Below are 23,533 nucleotides of genomic sequence, written 5' to 3'. Positions count from 1 at the left end.
ATCAATTTCTTTATGTATAGGAGGAGGTAATATCTAGCTGTGCTATTACATAAGGGGTACTGATAATGCACCTGACATGTCACAGGCAGTTAATGCACGAAAGAAACCCTGTTGCTGAGGATGTTGTGTGGAGAGGGTTTGAGAGGTCCTTTAGGACTCATCTGCTTGGAAAATTATTATGTGGTTAATACTGAGGACCATATCAATTCCTTGGTGAATTTTAAAGCCAAAGAAGAAAGAATGGACTAGAAAGATGGGGTTTCTGTTCTTTGCTTTGGACCTGAAATGCAAGAAGAAAGAATGGACTAGAAAGATGGGGCTTCTGTTCTTTGCTTTGGACCTGAAATGCAAAGTCTGAGAAGCATACATATACACTTGTTTGCTCATTTTCATATTCCTGTGACATGCCTTCTCCCAGGCACAAATTTGACCCTAATCGATTACATAAGACAACTGAATATAAACACATATGTATGTGTACTTATGCATACAATAAATAATCTACCACTTGATTGTTACATAATTCTACAATTAAGAACTATGACTTAAACTCATACAAACATAGCTGGTAGAAACATAATAAATACAATCCAATTCCCAGCTTTTTAACTTTTGTTCCTCTGCAATAAACAAAACAGAGCTTAATATATTTAAACTGAAACAAAGCAGCACACAATCAAAGCCCTGTCTTCCCCTTACCGCCAGGATAACACCTAAGCTTAACCACGTCTGACACTTTGAATGGAAATTTTCAGCTCCATGAAATTTTAAAAGTCAAGAAATTCAGTGAAGCTTATCTTGATTTAGAATAGAAAGTCTGACAAGATCTTAATTATAGTGTGACAGAGGTATCAGTAATAATACCATAAAGCACTGGAGAAAAGAGTTGGCTAACGCCTTTGAAAACACTTCTTGTACTAAAGGTTAAAGAAGACTTATCTCATACAAAAAGAGCCGAATTTACTCCACTGGTACAAAACTCAATAGGAACAGCATCTATTCCTTTCATTGCCTTTTGTTCATTGCCAGTTTTGCAGGGAAGAAGGGGGAGTCTGCATGATGTGGAAAAACCTTGTCAATATGCGTGGAATCAACTTGGACAGTAGCTAGCTGTCTGAGAATCATTTTCTGTCTGGGTTAATTCATTTTTAAAGAGTATCTTTAATACCCTAAAGAATCCCCCAAAAAGGCTGTTAGAAATAATAAACAAATTCAGTCAAGTTGCAGGATATAAAATCAATACATACGTATCACTTGTGGTTTTATACAACAATAACAAACTGTCAAAAAGAGAAAGTAGGAAAACAATCCCACTTACAATTGCATCAGAAAAAATAAAATACTTAGGAATAAATTTAACCTAGGAGGAGGATCTATACACTGAAAACTATAAGACATGAATTAAATAAACTAAAGAACAGGAAGGTGTTGCCTTCCAGAGTGGTACTGGCTGCTAAACTCTGAAAAACACCTGTGACTAGAGAAATGCTTTGACCAGCAGGCGTCTTTTTGCTTTCGTGCTAATTATTATTTAGACTTTATATCGAGACACCAAATCAAGGCAGTTGGTTATGGAGCAAGATTCATTTCTAGGACAATGAAAGAACTTTGTTTTTAAGAAAAACAGTTACACACACACACATACACACATATGCATATTAATATTATACACTTTTTAAATTTTTTAGTTTATTGTGTTGGTGTGGTTTCAAGTCATGTATTTAAAAATACACATAGTTTTAAAAATTCAAGGAAATGAATTCACATGGTCCCATTAAATGTCATGATTACTACCCAGTGGGAAGGCCAGAGTCAAAAGTTGAAGCAAAGAAGAAAAAAGTGCTGAGCGTTGAAGGAGGGGAGAGGGGTTTTGAACTTAAAGATGCCCTAGTAGTGATACATGAAAGAGAACAACACGCTGTTAAGAGTCTTCAGTGCCAGAGTGACTGTTGCCTCTGCTGAAAAATAATGTATTGTTCTTATAGCCAGATCTTGAGTTACTTCAACTTTAACGGAACAATCACTCTTCTGATAAATGCGTGATGATGATTGTGGAACCTTATTTCACTACTATCTTGGTATCTTAAGCTGATGCAAAATATTTTTATTATATCTGTTCCTATAGATAGTAAGAAGGAAATAGAAAAATGATTTCCTGTTCTAAGGAAAGCAGACTGCTCAGAGCCAAGTTTATGTGAGATGAGTCTTTTGTTCAGACATCTTTAACCCTGTAAGCTTCCCTCATCAGCAAAAAAGGAATACTCACTTCCAAGGGTGGGAATAAAGTTGATATTAAATGACACAACATATTTGGAAGGTCTTTGTATATTATAAGTGTTAAAAGAATTGTGATTTCACTTATATGTGGGATCTCATGAACAAAATAAACCAACAACAAAATAAATAGAAACAGACTCATAGACACAGAAAATATAGAGAAGGGAAGGGAATTGGGGGCTGGGTGAAAAAGATGAAGGAATTAGCAAAGAAAGAAAACAGCTCATTCCTAGACAAAGGCAACAGTCCAGGGATTGCAGGAGGGAGAGGAGACAGGGAGGAAGGGAGGTGGAGGGGGAAGGGAGGACAAATGGCGATGGGAGGAGACTGCACTGGGGGGTGAACACGCAGTGCAGTCAGTGTACAGAGGATGTGCAATGGAATGGTACAACTGAAACCTGTATAATTTCATTAACCAATGTCACCCCAATACATTCAATTTAAAAAATAAAAGAATTGTAGCTGGACAATTATTTATTTATTTATTTATTTATTTGTAATTTTCTGAAGCTGGAAACTGGAAGGAAGTCAGACAGACTCCCACATGCGCCCGACCGGGATCCACCCGGCATGCCCACCAGGGGGTGATGCTCTGCCCCTCTGGGGCGTTGCTCTGTTGTGACCAGAGCCACCCTAGTGCCTGAGGCAGAGGCCATGGAGCCATCCCCAGCGCCTGGGCCATCTTTGCTCCAATGAAGCCTCGGCTGCGGGAAGGGAAGAGAGAGACAGAGAGGATGGAGAGGGGGAGGGGTGGAGAAGCAGACGGGCACTTCTCCTGTGTGCCCTGGGCAGGAATCGAACCCGGGACCTCCACACACCGGGCCGACGCTCTACCACTGAGCCAACTGGCCAGGGCCTATACAATTATTTTAACTAATGTATTGAGAGAGCATTCTAGACTTCTAAATGCTATGGAAATGTAAATTATATAAAACTGCCTATTGCATTAATGGATTATGATGTGGCATAGATTAGAAAGAGAAGTTTGGCATGAATAGAAAAATTTTAGAACTTGTGCAAGAGAATTTACATAAAGAAATGACTGTTTTTTGTTGTTGTGATGCTCCCCTACCAAAAACAAATGAACAAACAAAAAACTCACAAAAAGCCACAAATAAGTTATAGTGCCATCCACTTGTTTTTTTATAGTCAGTATTATCATAAAGTTTTTGTCCAATCAGAAGAAGGCCAACAATTTTTAGTAAGTCAGCCTGTAGCTTACCTTACTTGACTTGTATTCATTGTAAATATTCCATAGAAGAAAACACACAAGCCAACCAATGCTGCAGGAATCAGCATCCCAGTGTACCATCCCAGCCAAGCAAAGTATAGCCCAATCTTCTCACCAAAATATAGCCTGCATGAGAGAGCAAATGATAGCATAAGGCAACTGAAGTGACACCACAAATACTGCTGTCACACCTAGTCAGAATTTCAGATGGACATTTCAGGCTACCAGCTGGTTCCCTTGGCAGCTCCATCTGGGTTGTCTTAATATTCATGGTTGTTAATGATTCTAATAATGGTGTGACACTGTTTATCTTTAAACATTGTCCTTATAAGAACAGTTTTATAAAGTGTGTTTATTTCTGTGTCAAACTTTTTAATATGGCTCATAAAGCTTTTTCACAAGCTAATTCTTGCTTTTCTGCATCCTTCTAGTGGAACCCCTTGATGTTTTCCACGCACAAGGCTATGCTATATCATGCTGCTTTTGCATGAATTAGAAAAAAACTCTCCTCTCTAGGTGGATGGGGAGAACAGATTCGGCTTCAGGCTCCATCTGCAACCTTGGCCAGACTCCCTTATGTCAGACACAGGCTACACAGTTACGGCGCCTCTTCTTCAACAAAGTTCAGCTACGCAGTTCCTAGAGCCCAAGGTTCTCTCCTTGGTTCATGCTTTGGAATATTACATTTCACCTTCTTCTTGTGTCTGGCTTGTCCTTATCCTTCACTTTCTATCACTTCTTCCAGACAGCCTTTTCTGACTTCCACTCCAGCCCTGGGTTCGATGTCCTGCCTTCACCCACATTTCAGTGTGCTAAATTTAGACACTTCGGGGCAGTTATCGGGCACGCCTCTTTTCCTCTCCTTTCCCATGACCGCAAACTGCTGCTAGGAGGTGGACTCTGTCTTATTTCACTTGTTCCCACCACCGGATGTGTCAAATGAACCTGAAGGGATGAATGTATTTTATTTTCCTTCAGCTAATGAATACAGTTTATATGGAAGTGGCAGAAGAATAAGATGGTTCTAAAGACTACTCAATCACTCTTCACCAAACTCACTATTAATAGTAACTCTCACACTGTTTATAAAGTTCTGGTAGGAAAGAGTAATTTCTTGAATGTCTTTACTACTGTTTGATCTCTGTTTTCTAAAAATTATTACTTAACACACACTTTTGTCCTGGCAATAGTTTTAAAGATTGCTGTTTTATGTTCATTTAGAAATATTGCACTACGCAGTGATTCTTGCTGGGAAGAAAATTCTCTTCTGAATTTTCTTTTTGAAAATTATTCTTTTTCTACTTTATTTTCTGTATTGTGCCAACCAAAGTTTGTGTATCTTCTATCATGTGGAGACATAAAGTAGTTCTCCATTAAGTATCATGTATCTAATATTATGGATTTTTTTTCATTTATTTCTTCTAGGAGACATGGATCACAAGTCTATTCATTTTTTATACAATGATAATGTTCTACTTTGAAAAAGAAAATAATTTTAATAACAAGTATTGCAACAAAGCCTTTGTGGCTTTAAACAAGTGTTCCTCTGTAGGATGGAGTAGGGTTCTTTTTTTTTTAGCACCTATTACTAGCATATCAGAGTATCTTTAGAATAATTATAGAAAACTACACAGATAGATACCATATACAAACAGTATTATACGATGACTTTTCATTACACATTGTTAAATCTTAAGAGGAGCAGCGATATTATTTGACAGGAGTATAATCACCTGAGTTACATCAAATTTCAGATCTGTTTCAGGAGAGGAAAGAAACAGTTCTAGGCAAAGAAGGCTGATGAAAATACCTTGACCTAGAGCATTGGTATTCACAACCATGTCGGCTATCAAAGTGTCCTTTAGAGGTACTCAAAAACCATGACAGTAAGGAAGAATCAGGGACTGCCATCGGTGTCACTGCCCATCACTCTGCAGCCACAGCTCTTCTATGTTTATCTTTTTTATATTGGTACCTTATGTGATGTTTTATTTGATGATGACAGGAATCTGCTGCTAAAATAATCTCCATCATAAATAAAGAAATCATGAATTGAACTGTTTTTAGAGAGAATTATTTCATTTAGTTTTTACATTTAAATCCATCTGATGCCTATGGTCAAATACTTTTTAAAATGCCATACAACTATTTTGTGAAGAAGGTGTTGTAGCTGACAGTGTTTAAAATGTGCTCTTCTCAGATTCAAATATTTTCCATGAGGAAACAGACTGAAACTAAGAAAGGCTTTGGCGAGTTAATGTTGGGATTCAGTCTTAAAATGAAAAAAGAAAAAGAAAAAAAAACACATGTCCAGAAATGGTTGTTTATAAAAAGAAAAAAAAAATAGTTAACAATCCCTCACCTCCCATCCACTCTGAATGAGCTGCCTGCTTCCACATGAGAGACTCCAGACCTTGTCTGTATGACCACTGTGGTCTCCATCAACCATTAGCAAAGTGTCTAAAATGCCCAACTCATTAAGACCCTCTTTCTCTCACTACAAATAGGAAGCAACACCATAAGACCTCCATGCCCTGAAAACGGGGTGGTCTTAAGAACAACTTTACTCCAAATAATTTATAAAAGTCATAGATTTTTAAGGTAATTTTCCTGCTGCTTGTAGAAAACTGAATCTTGGACTAAATTCTATGCACAAAACTGTATAGTTTCATATGTATATTTCTGCCTCCTCACCACTTCACTGTTGATAACAAGCAAGTCCCTAGAGTGTGAACCTGCTGAAATGCCATCTGCACTCTTCTATGGCCTTCATCCCGGCTGAGCTGTTCACCACACTCCTCTCCCCTCAGCGACCTGAACACGAAATACATGTTTTTCATAAGGAATACCTTCTTCCAAGAGCCGAATAATTGCTAATAGCATCTGAGCAAACTTATTTACTAAAAATAAAAATTGCTCATTGAAATGATCTGAGCAGTAATAGCAATGTTTCCTATATAAACTGAAATGATTTCCTGAAAATCCCAACTTCATGGTTTAATTCCTAATAAACATGATATTGTGAGGTAGGTCAACTCACTATGTTCATATAGCTTTAAAATAATCTTTCAGTCATATAAATATAAATCTGATCAATGGTTATGATTTTTGGATTTAAAATCAAAGCATCCTAAATTTGGATACATCCACGTACTTACTGCTTGAAATAAAATTGGTTTGGTGCATCATACAATGCTTTGTACATCTAAATCCATGCTCTTCCCCTTTAGTGCCTGGAGGCCCCAGGAGGTTCGCCTCCATGGACTGTATCACCTATACTTCTTTCTTCTGGCTTTCTGATAATTTGTTGGACAACTGAAGGTACCAGTAAGACATCACAGGTTTGGAAAAGAGATGTTGCGGTATCTGTTACCCTTTCTCCTTTTTGGATTATGGTTTAGCTGTAGCTGCTTTCTTCCTCAGACCATAGCTTCTGTTGGGCATCCCCCTTCCTATGAGTATAGTTTTTGGCAAGTTCCACCAACTGTGTTCTTCCCTTGCCCTGCAGGACTAAGTTAGATAAAGGTATCCAGCTTTTGCTAGTTCCTGGAAGCTTCAGCATCATTTGTTGGTTCATCTGATCCTATTACATTTCTGCATATAATTCTTTTATGAAATTATCTACACATTCCCCTTCTATTCTCTCGGTTCTATCAGTTTCCGACCAGCACAGTGATGAATACAGTTGTGATTCTTGATATTTATATTTCATAAATAATTCAAAGTATATAACTTTATAATAGAAATGTTTTTTTTTCCTTTCATTCTAGAAATATTTATAGTTAACCCGGGACTGGATTCAGTCCTTTTTAATACATATTTTCTGATTTAAACAAACATTTTATCCTCCATTAAAATAAATTAGTCATGAATGTAACAGTATTTCAAGACTAATTTAAGTTGAAGGCTATTGCTCACTGGAATATAAATCCTGGGATTGAATATATATTCACTAAATTCTTGTTGAAAGATAAATATAGGTATAGATGTTTTGTTGGCCATTTTCCTCTTTGCTCTCATATCCGTTTTCTGCTTTCCCAGTTTTGATTTGTTTTCACAAGGAAGTAGGTTACGCCAGTTCCCTTGTAAATTGCTCCTGGTTAAGCTGGGTCAGGAAGTATTAGGAGACTCAAAGATGGAAGGAAGGAAGAAGCCGGGTATTCTCTCTTCTATTGGTTATCCTCAGGGCTATGTTCAGAGTACATGGTTTTTCATAGAGCTACTCCCCACACTTTCACGTCTTTACAGGTGATCTTATCATGGATTAGTACAGGTATTGGGCACTGAAATATACTTTACACCTTTTTCCTTTCAGCTTTAGGGTAGTTAGCAATTTTCTGCTGTTGTTAATCTCTGATTATCTCATTATTTCTGTTTGATATCTCAACTTTCCCACTCCCTAGTAACCAATTTTCTAAATAAAGTTTCTTTTATTGAAAAGACCCATAAGGCTTATTTTTCTTTCCTGGTTACATCCTGATACAGATAATTTGAAGAGTAAATGAAATAATTCCAAATCTAAGAAAATGGCAAAAAAACCATATATGTCTTCCGTTATTGATCTAGCTACAGTACCTGATTAAATCCAAGGGCTGATGCTTGTACCACATTCCCCAGCGTGCCCAGCGCTCATACAGCAGATGTCTGTTATTCTGAGGTCCGTGGGTTTTGATGGGCAGGCTGCTCTTGTAGGCTCCCTGAAACAGATAAGTCAATACCCTTCCTCTTACTGACATTTGAACTAAATAAGAATTTCTTTTACTTTTTTCTCCCACATAGAATAACTTAATAACTTATTGAAAGCTTCAGAAATAGTAAACTTAAGCTCATCTCTGGAATGGTGATGTCTTTATATATCTTTCATTCACTGAAAATATTCTGATAATTCTTGTAAAATCCTTCCTTAAATTCCTTTTTTTTTCAAAATCAATGAGATTCATTTATTTTCAAGTAAATTAGACTTTACTGTGTGGAACCTAAGGTCTATTACTATACATAATAACTTTAACATCTTGAGAGAAACTAGAGTCCGGTTTCTTGGGTTTAAAACTGTACCTTTGATACTTAATTTTTCTATGCTTCAATGACATATTAAGTGTAGTGAATATCACTGTCACTCTTAGAGAGTTTTTGCAAAGATTAAATGAGATAACCCATATAAAATATTTAGCTCAGTGCCAAATTGCAAGTGCACCACTCATTGTATCTGTTATGAGTTGCACTATTCTGTGAATTCCTTAAGTACTGGGATGATGTCCTGCAAGTCTTTGACCTTTACAAATAGAAGAGTGACCAGTTTTGAAACTGCAGATGTGAAACCTCTAATGACTTCATTCTATATTCAAATGCAAAGTTTCTTTAAAATGAATAAAAGGTTGTGTGTGTGTGTGTGTGTGTGTGTGTGTGTGTAGGGTTTTAAACTGATTGAGATTTAATTTATGACTCAGCAAACAAACTGCAGGTTAAAGCAGGATTTTCTACTTAGAATGGGTGGAGAGGCAATAATCAGGAAGAGAATCAAGTGCACAAAGGGCTGAAGGTTTTATATGGCTTTGTGTTTGATTTTCAGGTATCCCAAAGTAGTATGCACACATCAGGGTCTGCCTTTTGGTATTGGTGTAGACCCCAAAGTGGGTCATCACGGAGCTCTGTGTTGGAGCAGAGGGCAGCAGCTGGGGTGGTTGGACAATGTCCCTGAGCTCCCTCTAAGACTAGACTTCCTGATGCGGACAAACTGCAGGAGGGTTCAGGAGCTGAAGAGTCAGTATACAGCCACAGATGAGAATGGGGGTCTCAGAAAAGCCCAGGCCAATCACTGACTGAACCCTCCTGGGAGAGGAAAGCCAGACTTAATTCTTTAAAAATAAATTGGGATCAAGCATTGAACATGAGAATCCTATTTTTTAAAATGGAAATTGCATTTAAAAATGACCTCATGTGGGGGAAAAGCTGCGATGTATGAGCCATTGTTTATCAGTTTGCAGATACCTGGAAAGAGAAAAAAAGAACAGTTCTTGAGTTACTTTAAATGAAGACTTACTTCTAAAGCAACATACATACACTTTGCACAGTAAATTAATTTAAAAACTTAAAATAACTAAAGTGACTTCCATAACCATATCACCTAGGAGGACAGTAAGGTCACAAAAGAGATGGATGCTAATTCTGTCCTTACAACATTAATGAATGGAGATTGCAAGGTGCCAACATAGGTTTTCACTTTGCCACATTATGAAATGGGAGGAATTTGAATATCCACTCATTTGGGATCACATGAGTCTAAAGCAATATTTCTTTTTCCCAAAACAAAATTTGGTCAAGGAAGCAGAGAGATTCCCCACCCTTCAAAAGATCTCAAAAGGATATTGGTGTTGAGACATCTTTGAATTATTTCTTGTTTAATAGATGTATTATGTGGATGTAGTTTAATTTATCTGTCAGTTGCTAATGACGAACAGTTAAAGTATTTCTAGTTTTATTCTATTACAAAGCCACAATGAACAAATGTCTACATCTATTGTTATTCAAAATCTGATTATGTCTTTAGGATAAATTTCAAGAATGAAATTTCTGTTCCAAAGTGTTTCTACATTTCATATTTTGATACATATGGCCAAATGTTCTTAAAAGACTTTGTTATATTGTGTTTTATTAAAAGGCTGAAAAATAGACTGTTTAGAGTGTGTGTTCAATGTGTTATATATTCATATTTAATACATAAAGGCAAAGCTTTAGTTGTTACATAATTCTAGGAAATATTTGTAACTACAAATTCGACTTTCTCTGCATTTTTAATTAGTGTTCATACTTACTTAAAAATAATTGATTGATTTGAGTGAGAGAGCAAGAGAGACAGAAACATTGATCTGTTTCTGCATGTGCCCTGACTGGGGATCAAAGCGGCAACCTCTGCATTTCAGGACAAAACTCTAACCCAGTGGTCCCCAAACCCAGGCCATAGACCAGTACTGGTCTGTGGGCCATTTGGTACCAGTCCACAAGGAAAGAATAAATAACTGACATTTTTTCCATTTTATTTATATTTAAGTCTGAACAATGTTTTATTTAAAAAAAATGACCAGATTCCCTCTGTTACATCCAAGACTCACTCTTGATGATTGTCTTGGCCACGTGATATATTTATGTGTCCCACCCTAAAGGCCAGCCCGTGAAAATATTTTCTGACATTAAACTGGTTCGTTGTCCAAAAAAGGTTGGGGACCACTGCTCTAATCAACTGAGCTACCCAGTCAGGGAGGTTCTTACCCACTTTTGATATCCCATTTTCATATTTTGTATGTTGCAGCATATGATAGACTATCCTGCTGCGGGTTGCGTTGCTGAAGAAGGTGTCCTTATTGTTTATTATGAAGCTGTTAAGATAAGGGGACTGGTTTTAATATTCAGAGCAAAGCACAGAACCCAGGAACAGTAACAACTTCCTTAGCAGTCACTTATCAGTTTTCTTCTTTAAGCTAATGTGAGTGAAGTATAGCAAATCAGAAGAGAAATTATCCTCTTCAAAAAAAAAAAGAATTAATTGCCAGAGACTAAATAAACATAAATCATACAGGGCATTCTCCAATATTTATTTTAATTTCTTTCTGTTTGTCAGAAAGCCTGGATGTCTTCATATGTTTTGTGTAGCATTGAACAAGGAGAGAATAGAGTTTCCATTAGCTCCCATTCATTTTAATTAATCAGTGTAGTTCCAAATAGAACACATTAAAAATTGATGTAATTCTCCATGCCACACTTTCCAAGCTAGCTTATCCTGTTTATAGAACTTCAGCAATGAGCAATAGTTCTCCCTTCCCCTCATGCCCGATTCTGGCCCTACACAGAAAAAGTTGTAAGGAGGAACCACCTGAGAGTTAGTGGTGTAAAGAGCAAAAGGGTGATCCAGAAGAAAGGAGGGTTCTGTTTTGCCATGTACTTCATAACATACTGGAAGCCTCAAAATAATGGAAGCGTCCTGGCGCTCACTCAACTGCTGGTGATTTCTGTTTCCAGTTGTTTTATCTTTGTGAATGAGAAAGCATCATTTTTTCTGACTCTTAGTCCTGAAGTATTAGAGGTCTTCTGTTGTCTTTGCTTTCTGTTCACTGACCAGATTCAAACACTTGCAAAACAAAATAACTTTTATAAGTTTAAAAGTCCCCGGGTTTCTCATATGCATTTGGTTCTGGGTCTCACGGCCTCTTGCCTAAGTTCTGAAAACAATGTCCTCTTAACTGGCCTTGCCATTTGCCACTTGACTTTCACTGACTCCTAGAGGACTCCAAATATTCACACACCAGCAGCTCTCCAAAACACATAATGAAATTTCTTATTTTTCTCTGAGGTCCTCTATTCTTGCATTTCAACCTTCCTTTTGGTCTTATTATAACTCTGGATTCTTGTAATTGTTAGCGTGGCGGAATCGTAGACTCTTTCATCATCTTGCGATGTTATCCTTCACTACCTCAAGACTTGGCTGTTTCTCTATCCGCTCCGCTACCTCTCATCACCTCCCTTGACATTTTTATGCTGGAAAAGAACTAGCTCCATCATAAAGGTTTCCTGATTCTTCTCTGGATGTAGTTCCTCCCCTTTTCACAAAAATGTGCATTTTGTTTGTGGCTTTCTTAATGCTTTCATTTTACTTGCCCTATATTGTGGTAATCTGCCTAGCTATTTATTTCATTAGACTCAGAGTCCCTCCAATATTTTGATGTTGTGGTTTTCATTTTTGTACTTAAATGCACTGAGTAGCATTGCTATTAATTATAAAAATCAGCAGGAATGTTCATTAATTATTTTACCATCACACTGCTTCAAAATTCTCTGAACAAATATTTCTTTAGCAGAAAAATTCCTTTCCTGTGGAATTACAGGTATTGATCGACTTACAACCTGTGCAACTTACGACCATTCGACTTTACAACCACAATCACTAGCCATGACTGCTCCGCATCTGGCAGCACAAGCGTTGACCAGCTGGGAGTATGACAGTGCTGGCCAATAAAATGTTTCGTACATGTTTATATATTTTGATATGTTTTGCAATTGGGAAAATGTTTCCTATGGTATTTTTTACCCCTGTATTATGTATTTTTGTATGCACCTGTATTTTGTAATTTTGTATGTTTTGAAAATATTAAACCAGTAGTACTGGTAATGCAGTGTTTTACTTAAACCTGATGAATGTAAAAATAAGAAACAAAATGGTGTAGAGATGATACAAATGGCATAAAATGAACAAAGAAAATTATGATATATAACAATAATGAAAGAGAATTATGATAAAATATGACTTAAAGATTTTTATAACATCATTTCACAGTACTGTACATATAGCCTACTCAACTTACGACCAAATCGTGTTACAACCAGTCTGTCGGAACCAATCTAGGTCGGTCGTAAGTCGAGCACTAGCTATATGTTACAAAAAAAGGTAACAGATGATACATAAGTAAAGAAATCAGTCACAGAGTTTGAGGAATTGCATAATGGCATAGAGAATGACCGCGACAAGGGGACTGCAGATAACATTTTCAGAGGTCTCGCTGAGCTGGTGCTTTCTGAGTGGGAGATGAATGAAAGGAAGCAATATGCAATGTGAATATCTGGGGGGAGAGCATGTTAGCAAAAGAGAACAGCAAGAGCAGAGTCTGAGATGGAATTAAACTTGAGCTTTTGATGGATAGAACTGAATGAATGAAGCCTGTGTCTCTGAAGTAATTTTATGGTGTGGAAATTATAGAAGATGACATGATAAGGTTGAGCAGGAACCACAGCCTATATGGCCGGATGATAGATGATAAAAAATTTGAATTTAATTTCAGTGTAAACAGGAGGCCATTGCAAGGATATAAGCAAGATGGTTGAGATTTTTCAAAGGTCATCCTAGTTTCTTGGGTTCAGAGAGAAACAACAGCATTTTTCTTTTTTATCTGGTCCATTACAGAGCCTGAAAAGCACAATAAAAGCTAAAGAAGGTTCCATGGAACTGTGACCTCTCTCTTAAATCTTACAGTCATTTAGACTTCCACTCCTTCCTCCACTTCCCATAGCTGGGATCAAAAAGAAGGCTTTTATTTCTGCTTCTAAGAGTAAATAATAACATAAATAAAGTATTCAGAAGTGACAGGGTTTTCCACTGATTACTGCCTCTGTTCCATGTTCGGTGGGCAGGCGTTCTGTGCCTTCCTACCGCTCAATTCTCCACATCTCTGAAGATAAATCAGTCCCAAACTGTGGATAGCAAATTGATCTTGCAGCTGTAGACGTACTAATATGTGCATTTCTCCATATTTATGTTTATCTTATTTTGTTTAATTATTAACATTTTTGTCTCCTCCAGTAGACTTAAAGTACTGTGAAAAAAAGACTATGTCATAACCTCAATCTGTGTAATGTAGAAACTTAATAAATAGTAAATGAATAAATAAATGACTAGAGATATGTTAATAGATAGATAGGCATGTAACAAATCCCTAAAAGCTTTCATTTTCACCTTAGCTTAACAAGATTAAAGCAAGATAGAATAAGCTAACATATACAAAGTAATGCAATGTAATTATAAATATAATTTATTAATTAAGACAATTCAAACATGCTATTTCACAGCAATTCTATTATTATAATTATCATCATTTTGGTTCCTTTAACTAGAATGACTTATAACTATAGTAATTATTTTGAAAGAATGGGAAACTAGACAATGAGTTTATATAATAATTAATCATTCAATATTGGAATGTTTCTAAATTAGAGTTGATAGTAATGTTCACTGTGTGGTTCTAAGTTAAGTATACATTTTAATAAAATGATATATTCTGTGACTTATTTGGCAAACAATGATACTGGTCTCAGCTATTTTTATTCTGTCAACAACTCTCAGATAATGAAAGAAACCAAGGCAGGTGGTGGGAGAAAACAGATGGCAACTCACTGGTGAATCCGTGCACGACTGAAGGGGCCTGTGTAGCAGTCTGACTCCTCCAGCTCTGGAAAAGCTGACTTGTCGAGAACCATTGGGTTTTGAGACATCCATTTCTTGAGTCTTCTGAAGTAATTGTGTACCCTGGCACAAAGTTGCGTTTTAGAATTAGATAAATTTGCATTCAAGAGTAATGCCTACTTCCACTGCTATTCCAAAAAAGAGTTCCAAAAATACATAAACGTGCCCACACTCACAACTCTCACACATGCTTTCCTCTTGCTTCCAGGAGGAAAGTAAAAAGTCTGAATTAAAAGGTTAAACAAACTTTGTTAGAACCAAAACAGCTGTGAAGGCTGGGGGATGAGGTATGAGGTGATGGGGAGTAGTGATGATGAAATCATTGAAGTTTTCTGATCTCCAAAGCAGTAACAATTTGTTCTGCCTCCATGAAGGGTCATTTTGAAGATGCTTTGATAATAATTAAGTGTGAAAATGCTTTGTAAACAAATGATAAATAGTAGCAATAATAAAACTATCACCATTTCATAACAACCTGCCTAGAGAAATGATGAACTTCAAAAGCTGGATAAATGCCTGTACATTAATTATCCCCTCATGTTCCTTGGCTAAAATATTCTAGTACAAAACACATTTCTAGGGGAAAAAAAAGCACAAGTGAAATCTCGGTGCACATAATTGATTTTGTTTCCTTCTTTCCAATTACCTAGAGATTGGGTTTTGTAATTTTCTAACAGTGACCACACATACACGCACACACACAACTTAAAATTTCTTCTTCAAAGGTAAATTTAAAAGAAAAAAAAATCAAGATCACTTATTTCCTTAGCTGAAAGTCTAAATTCAGGCAAGCACATGACATTTGTTTTTTCAGCTTGATGTGTTTGCATAACAGCCTTTCCTATTTATTTGTTATCTCCCCAGATGCAGCCACAAAAGAAAGGAACAAAGAGAGTATTTGCAAAAAGTAAATTGTAAAGAGGTTGACTAGAGTAACATTAAGAGAACTTAAGAATCATTTGAAATACCTGATAAATGAATTTTCATTTCATGAAATTAAACAGAAAGTAATAAATACAAAATAATAAAATAAAACATAGGACACATGGTATAGTGCTCACTTTTCTTGTTTACTTTTAGATTTGACCAAAATAGAAATAAAAGAACATGTTTTTCCACTATTAAAAATGTTGTTTCTTTAGGACTTAATATACACATTTATTAGACATTCTAAATATGTGTGTTCTAAAACTAAATTATGACAGTATTACATAAATAGACTTATGTTGCTATATTCATATACAGCATTTTATCCTTCTGCAAGTCTCTGAAAGAAAGATTCTTGTTTATCAGAAAACCCACTAATTATGCAGCAGCAAAATCTCATTAATTCTAGCCCTGGCCAGTTTGCTCAGTGGTAGAGCATCAGCCCAGTGTGTTGATATCCTGGGTTTGATTCCCAGTCAGGGCACACAGGAGATGTGACCATCTGCTTCTACACCCTTCTCATTCTCCCTCCTTGCTTCCCCTCCCACAGCTTTGGCTCAGTTGGTTCAAGCAATTTGGCTCCAGGAGCAGAGGATGGCTTCAAGGCTTCTATTTCAGGTACAAAAAATAGCTCGGTTGTTGAGCAACAAAGCACCTGTCCAGGATGGGCAGAGCATTGCCCCTAGGGAGCTTATTCGGTGGATCCCGGTGGGGACACATACAAGAGTCTGCCTCCCTTCCTCGCCTTTAATAAAAAAATCTCATTAATTCTATAGAGTACACAAAAACAAACCCAAACAATTATCAGCACAGCCAACATTACGCAGGCACATGCAGGGAAAGACACAAAAACTTGCAGTTGTAAATTTATAAGTTATAACATTCCAATGACCTTGGCTTTATTATGCAAAAATAAACCTGGACATTTGCTACATAGACCAGGACGAAGCTCATTCTAAATCTGAGCATGCTAACCAAACAAACAGAAAAATCTGACTTGGTTCAGAATCATTATTAATAATAGTTTTTATAAAAGAGCAATTTGAGTTCTAATTCCTTTGTTTAATTTTTTCTTTTTTTATTAATTTTTAGAGAGGAGAGTGAGAGTGTGTGAGAGAGAGAGAGAGAGAGAGAGAGAGAGAGAGAAAGAGAGAGAGAGAGAAGGGGGAGGGAGGAGCAGGAAGCATCAACTCCCATATGTGCCTTGATCAGGCAAGCCCAGGGTTTAGAACCGGTGACTTCAGCGTTCCAGGTCGACGCTTTATCCACTGCGCCACCACAGGTCAGGCTAATTCCTTTAATACTGTTGTTCTACTACTACATCCCCTTGGCCAAGATTGACTTATTTTGTCACCAATCTCTACTGCACTTAAATTTAATGTTTCCAAGAGACCATTATTCCCGTTTTAAAATTGAAATTTTTCCTGTTATGAAGTTCTAAATTATATTTAAATTTTTAAAAAAAATTTATTCATTTTAGAGAGGAGAGAGAGAGAGAAAGAAGTGGGGGAGGAGCAGGAAGCATCAACTCCCATATGTGCTTTGACCAGGCAAGCCCAGAGTTTTGAAATGGCAACCTCAGCGTTCCAGGTCAACACTTTATCCCACTGCGCCACCATAGGTCAGGCCTAAATTCTATTTAGCCATTTTCTTGGTAAAGAAACTAGATATATTGAATTCGTTCCTAAAATGGTCTGATATTTATCCTAGATGATGCTTCTCATTTTTGTGTCATTCTGACTTGTAGTATTTTGCAATATTATTCAATAGAGCATACTCTAGCCTGACCAGGCGGTTGCACAGGGGATAGAGCATCGGACTGGGATGCCGAAGACCCAGGTTCGAGACTCCAAGGTTGCCAGCTTGAGCACAGGCTCATCTGGTTTGAGCAAAAGCTCACCAGCTTGGACCCAAGGTTGCTGCCTTGAGCAAGGAGTCACTGGCTCAGCTAAAGCCTCCCGGTCAAGGCACATATGAGAAAGCAATCAATGAACAACTAAGGTGTCACAACAAAAAACTAATGATTGATGCTTCTCATCTCTCTCCGTTCCTGTCTGTTCTATCCCTCTTTCTGACTCTCTTTGTCTCTTAAAAAAAAAAAGCATACCCAATGCACCAAAAGCACATTTTGCTTTTGCCTATTGATTCTTTTGCAATGAGCAAAACAGCAAAGTGTAAGAAGCCTTTTGTTTTAGGATTCGTTAAATGGAAACTCATTTCCTCCAATGAAACAAGACCAAGGCGATTCAGAAATTCCAGGCAATTTCATCTTTTTCAGGCTTGTGGTTTGATTACTTCCTTTGTCACAGCTACTGTTACTCAAGTAGGTAAAGAGATGCTCTTTTGAGATGAAAGCTCTTGAAAAGAAGTTTGTTTTCAACACTAGGATCAGAAGGCATTGTCAAGTGGTGGAAGCAAAGTAGGTCTGTGATTTGAAGATGCTGTGTAGCAGTTCGTCACTGGGAATATTAGTCTTTCCACCTCTGCTAATTAAGAGATTTGGATCAAACGGTACAGAAAGTTTCTGTTGGGTCAGTTGTTCTATTACTCTACTAGGTCACATTCACCTATCAATCCTGGTTTCATAGATATTTTTAAAATTAAAATTTCCTAAAATGTTAACTTACAATTATATCAAGTGAAGACTGCAGAAATATCAATGGTACATAACCTCCCCCCCCAAAAAAAACCAACGATCTATTTTTAAACATTGTTAAATTTGGCAAAATTCTGTTTTGAAATCTCTTAAATCAATAAAGTGTCTTTTCCTTAAAATTTACAACTGTTCATAAGGGTAATCAAATGTGTATTTTTTCCCCAAAATGACAAATTAGTCTTTAACAAATTATGCATCACCCACCAACCTGCCCATTGGTTTGTTCCTCTGGTCAGTGTAATAAGATTTTTTCCTGAAAAATAATAGAAAACAGTTGGGGAAAGTCAGAGGAAAATAGTGACACCGGTGAGTAACAACAGTCAATCATATTGAGCGTTTCAACATTCTAACTTCCACATGCTTAAGAAAGATATAAAATCAACCATATAATAGGGAGAGATCTGAATTCACATTGTTTTAATTTCAGAATCTAAGTTACTAGTAACAAAAATACTTTTATAAATCAATAAATCACTTTTTAATATTTTATTTTTAATTCTATTTTTTGAAGGTCTTACTTTGCTACACAATGTATATTAACTGGATCACTTGTTTGTTATACAAAGTCATCCATCCTTCCTTCCTTCCATCCATCCATTCATCCATCCATCCACCTAAACACATATGTAAAATTATTTCTTATTTTTAAAAGAATGTTAAGGTATAACCTCTACAAATTGGGAGAATAAAAAGGGTCTCTACCCTCAAAGAGCTTCCTCTACAGTTGAGACAAGTGATTGTTATAATAAAAATGTGAAAATGCAGGAAAACAGAGAGTGCTGTGCAAGTATCTAGGAGCCGATCTCAATTAGTTTCAGTAGATGAAGGAGAAAGAGACAGGGAAGCCTTCCCAGAAGGATGTTATCTAGGTTGAACCTTGAATCATGGGTAGGAATAGTCCTCTGAAGAAGTACTTGGCACATGGCATTCTAGACCACATATGGAATGGTTATGAGAGCAAGCTCAAATGTGGTAAGACTCAGGGAATTGTAACTAATTTGGTAAGAACTGGAGTATAAATTGCAATTTGAGTAGAGTGATAAAAGAGGTGGAAGCATGATGAACAAGGCACAGATGGTAAGGAATCTGACTACTACTGCTAAAGTAGGTGTGTAGAATGTCTGATTTTAAAGAATTAAAAATCCTAGTGACCGAGGTTAATTAATTTCTTAAAAGAGTTTCACAACATCCTCATCTTGGAACTTGGGAATGCCATTCTGGGCCTTATAAAATGTCTCTGTATTCCCACTCATCAAAACCCATTACAGAAGACTAGTGTGGTATGTAGAAAGCAGGGCTGCGATTTAGGACAATCTGTACATAGTCTTCTGTTAACAACTGTGTACAAAACAAGAAAAACTTCTCAGCTATCATATTTCAATGCAATTACTGGTCATATTACTAGAAAATAAATTTTATTTTGTCTATGCCATACCTTGACACTAAATTCAAATATAGAATTACAAAACTAATGTCTGTTAGTTTAAATATCTTGTCCCTTCATTTTTTCAAACAAACATACATTTGTGTGTATATATCATTCAATCACCATTGGACTATACACCCATCTTCACTCTGAATCTCCTCTATGTAGGCTCTCTTGCACTATGTTCCCCATTGTCAGACAACTGTTCACTGACTACCTTTGTAGGATATTGTACTGCTTGAAGACAGTAGTTTCATATCATTTGACATTTTTGTGCCTGGCGTATACTTGTCACATTATTTGATAAATAGTAAGCACTAAGATGGCTGATGTAAATAAATGAGTGAGCCTTCATTTAATTCATAGTTGCAATTATCTCCTTCAATGCCTGAGAACACTTGACAATTAATAAACATTTGCTAAAGAGGTATCACTAAAAAAAAACTACAGATGTTAAAATTAGTTTAAAATAATTTTGGCATCAAAAACATCCAGAAATATGATTAAGAGGAGATAAAAATTATAGTTATAATTGTTGGTCATGAATACGATAAGAAATGAAAGCACGGCATATTTGGATTAAACACTGTTTTCTATCTTTATTGCTGCTACTTTGGAACAAATCAACAAATAAAGGAAGAAAGTCATATAAGATGAATATACATACTTTTTAGACCACTTATATTGTAAGAGTAAATGAAAGTAAAATAAGAGATACAATTTTTCCAATTAACAAGTACACCATATCTAGGATGAATTATGTGTGACAATTGGTGCTGTCCAGTCCTTTACTGGGGACTAGATATTGCTTATCTTGAGAACATGTCAGTAATAGGGTGTATTTGTTTGTGTAAAAGAGTGAGATTCTGTAGGTCTTTGCAATTTCTCAGCAAATTGCCTGTGATGCACATTACATTCTAATTTAATGGTTATTCTATAATAAAAATGTTTCCTTCTTCATCTATATTTGTGGAGAAGTTTTCTGGTTTAGGGAGATTTTGTTTTTAATTATATACTCCCTAAAATATATATACAAGGATATGATGAAGTCAATAATGATGTGCAATTTTCAGTTTTCTACAAAAATGAACCTGCAGAACCAAATCATTTCCCACACATAATCCTACATGCTGTAATTTATTAACTATATATTATTCAGCGACAGAGCTTCCCTTCCTTTATTTCTCCTTGGAAAAGAGTCTGCTACTTTATACCTTGCATCAGGGCAGCATTTATCTAGCTATGTACCCACTGAATACACAACCACTCAAAATTATAAGTAAATAACTATGTCAATACTGTTTCCAACCAGTGTTTCATGTAGCCAAGTGGTCACATGTTGAGATGACTGCAAGGCCAGCTGAGGAGGGCAGTCACGTGGATGGGATCCTGGGACCCCTGCTCCTTGTCAAGCAGAACTCCTTCCATTTCTGTATCTTTTATTCTGCTCTATAGATTGAGATCCCTATGTTTTTATGTATCTTATCTTTTGAGTAAATTATCCTTTGTGTAAAAGAATAATCTAAGTTTAATCCTAACTATGTTTTTTAAAAATGACTGTTTTATCTAGAAAAGATTGTTTTTACTAACTTGAAATTATTTTTCCCAATTTTCTATATTTAACATATTTGTGGAAGAAGAAACTTGAGGAAAGACAGAAGGTTGATCCTATGTTAGAACTCCACCTGAGAAGATATAGGATTACCGAATCATCCTAAAATAGTTTGACCCTTTTGACGTGAAAGAGGGGGTAAGAACAAATAGGAAACACCTTAGTCAAAAGAAAAATAATGAGAGCTGGACTTTATATTTCTGGAATGTAGAGATGACAGGTTAAGTCCTTCCTGATAGGATAAGAACTAGAATGTAGATTATTAATCCTCTGAAAATTTCTAGGGTAATTGTAAAACATCAAGTCGCATATATAGGTCATATTTACTTTGGAAGAATAATGAAGCAAAGAAATTGCTTTAAAATATAGGTATATACAATTCTATACATATATTTAAGCAGACCATTTAGATAAATTGCTTAAGATTCATGTTCATACAATAAATTAGCTGAAAACTTTTGCAGGCAGGGTAATAACTTTAATATCTCTTTCTGAATAAATTTGCTTTTCTTTGTGGAATGTAATATGTATGTTTCAAAACTGAAATAACATGTAGATTAGCTAAACATGGATAAAATATGCATAAATCTTTAAAAAGATATACATGTTTTCCTCTTTAAATTCTTTGTTATTCTTGTATATTTTAATTTTAAGATTGTATATATGTTCTTAAATGAGATAACAGCTGACAGTTGGAAACTGAATTGGCCATCATGAAAACACTTTGTTATGTTGCTTATGCTTGAATAGCATTCTCTTTTTGTGAGCTGAAAACTATCCAAAATTTCAGGAATATCATAAATAAATGAGTAGTTAGTTACTAAGGAGTTAATTAATGCTGTATCTATTATTTAAACTGATCTGGAAAGATGTTTCCAAAGAACTCTGTGTTCCAACACTTCTCCAACTATTTCCCCAAGAACATCATCATATTAAAATTCTAAAAATTTCATTAACAGATGGAAATTTGGGAAAGGTCGCTCTGTATAACTGTCTCTAGAAATTTATAAAAATTATATGATTGTTAAAATATTACAATCTCTGAGACAATATTTCTTTCTCATCAGCATCAGAATTATTTGGGATGTTTGTTATAAAAGTATATATCCAATCCCATCCTAGATTTCATATGCCTGAATTTCTGGGTGTAGGTTCCGTGAATCTTTACTTTTACAAAGTTTCCCACGTGATTTTGATGCACTCTGAAGACAGAATGAGACTCACTTCTGTAAAAATTCCCTACAGTGAAGAAACACTGTATAACTCAGAAATTCAGAAGCATCTTGGGCCACAGGATATTGTTTTACTAAGAGTCTGTAGAACCAGTATTCTTTTGATACACTTGGGAAAATGTTTCATATTTTCTAGTACATTATTATTAAATTATGAGAATTTCAATGGCATTTTCTATAAGTTTTATAATGTAGCAATTGTAAATTTTATGTTGAAAAACATATTATAAAGACAAAATTTCAGCCACATCAATAAAGATAGTAACAGCACAGGCTTGTGGTTTCTATATTTCTTTCTTTAGATGTATCAGGACTCTTCTTTCAAGTGCACCCTTACCAGGAAATAAAAAATTAATACTATTTTTAAAAAAAGTATCATAAAACTTAAGGATATCAGTACTCATATCAGAGTTGGCTTCTTTCACGCTACAAGGTATAAGGATTTCTCCACATTTTTGAACTGTGCTTTTACTATTCTTTCATATTCATTATCTAGGGATCCTCTTTTTATTAGTATCTTGTTACTTTGTACCTTTTAAAAATTTTTAGCAGCTTATAGAGCACACTACACTCCAAATAAGTGTAAATGTCCATATCTTCAATGTGAGTTAACATTTTGCACATAGTAGGAACGCTGTTGAATTTAATTTTGAGAAATGACAAAGGAAAGTCAAACATTCTGCATATAACACAAGATATGCAAACATAAAAAAACATTCTTATTCAATCTTTGCTTGCCTCTAAAAAAGACTGGAAAATAATCTTTGAACTGAGCAGGCGTCTCATTTATGTTTTCCTTTGATACTGAACACAGAGCTAAGAAACCATCTGGTTCAGCTGCACCTAAAGAATGATTCTTGCCAACCAGCATTGAGAGAACACTGAATTTGTGTTTATAAGAATGCTAAATACTTACACTTTGTGCCTTCCAGAAAAACAATAATTATTTTATCTACCCACATGAACTAAGAAATGAGACTGATCTTAGGAATTATGTTATCAGTTAAAATTTGAAAACAACTGTTTCCCCCTTCCTCTAGGCAAGTCCTCCTAGAATTATATAAAGTCAACAGGGAAGCAAAAGTTTGCCACATTCAGCAAACAGATTAGAACATATTACATTTATTGCTTTACAGTTCTTTTTTTAAAAAAGCATTATCTTAATAT

The 23,533-nt window shown here is 35.8% G+C and overlaps 1 protein-coding gene across 1 annotated transcript in view; it reads right to left on the bottom strand.

The window, feature by feature from the left end:
* ANO3 (anoctamin 3) overlaps positions 1–23,533 on the bottom strand; it is a 251,800-nt gene that overhangs the window by 79,046 nt on the left and 149,221 nt on the right. Inside the window, exons 7-12 of the mRNA XM_066251152.1 lie at positions 18,305–18,349; positions 14,445–14,576; positions 10,775–10,881; positions 9,441–9,496; positions 8,084–8,205; positions 3,500–3,634 (exon numbers count right to left, since the gene is read on the bottom strand). Of these exons, the coding sequence (XP_066107249.1) occupies positions 3,500–3,634; positions 8,084–8,205; positions 9,441–9,496; positions 10,775–10,881; positions 14,445–14,576; positions 18,305–18,349 (597 nt within the window). The remainder of the gene's footprint in view (positions 1–3,499; positions 3,635–8,083; positions 8,206–9,440; positions 9,497–10,774; positions 10,882–14,444; positions 14,577–18,304; positions 18,350–23,533) is intronic.

Source organism: Saccopteryx bilineata, chromosome 1, assembly GCF_036850765.1.
Source record: "Saccopteryx bilineata isolate mSacBil1 chromosome 1, mSacBil1_pri_phased_curated, whole genome shotgun sequence".
Classification (NCBI taxonomy): Eukaryota; Metazoa; Chordata; class Mammalia; order Chiroptera; family Emballonuridae; genus Saccopteryx; species Saccopteryx bilineata.
Note: the sequence above shows the minus strand (reverse complement) of the source record. Positions and strands in the feature narration are given on the sequence as shown.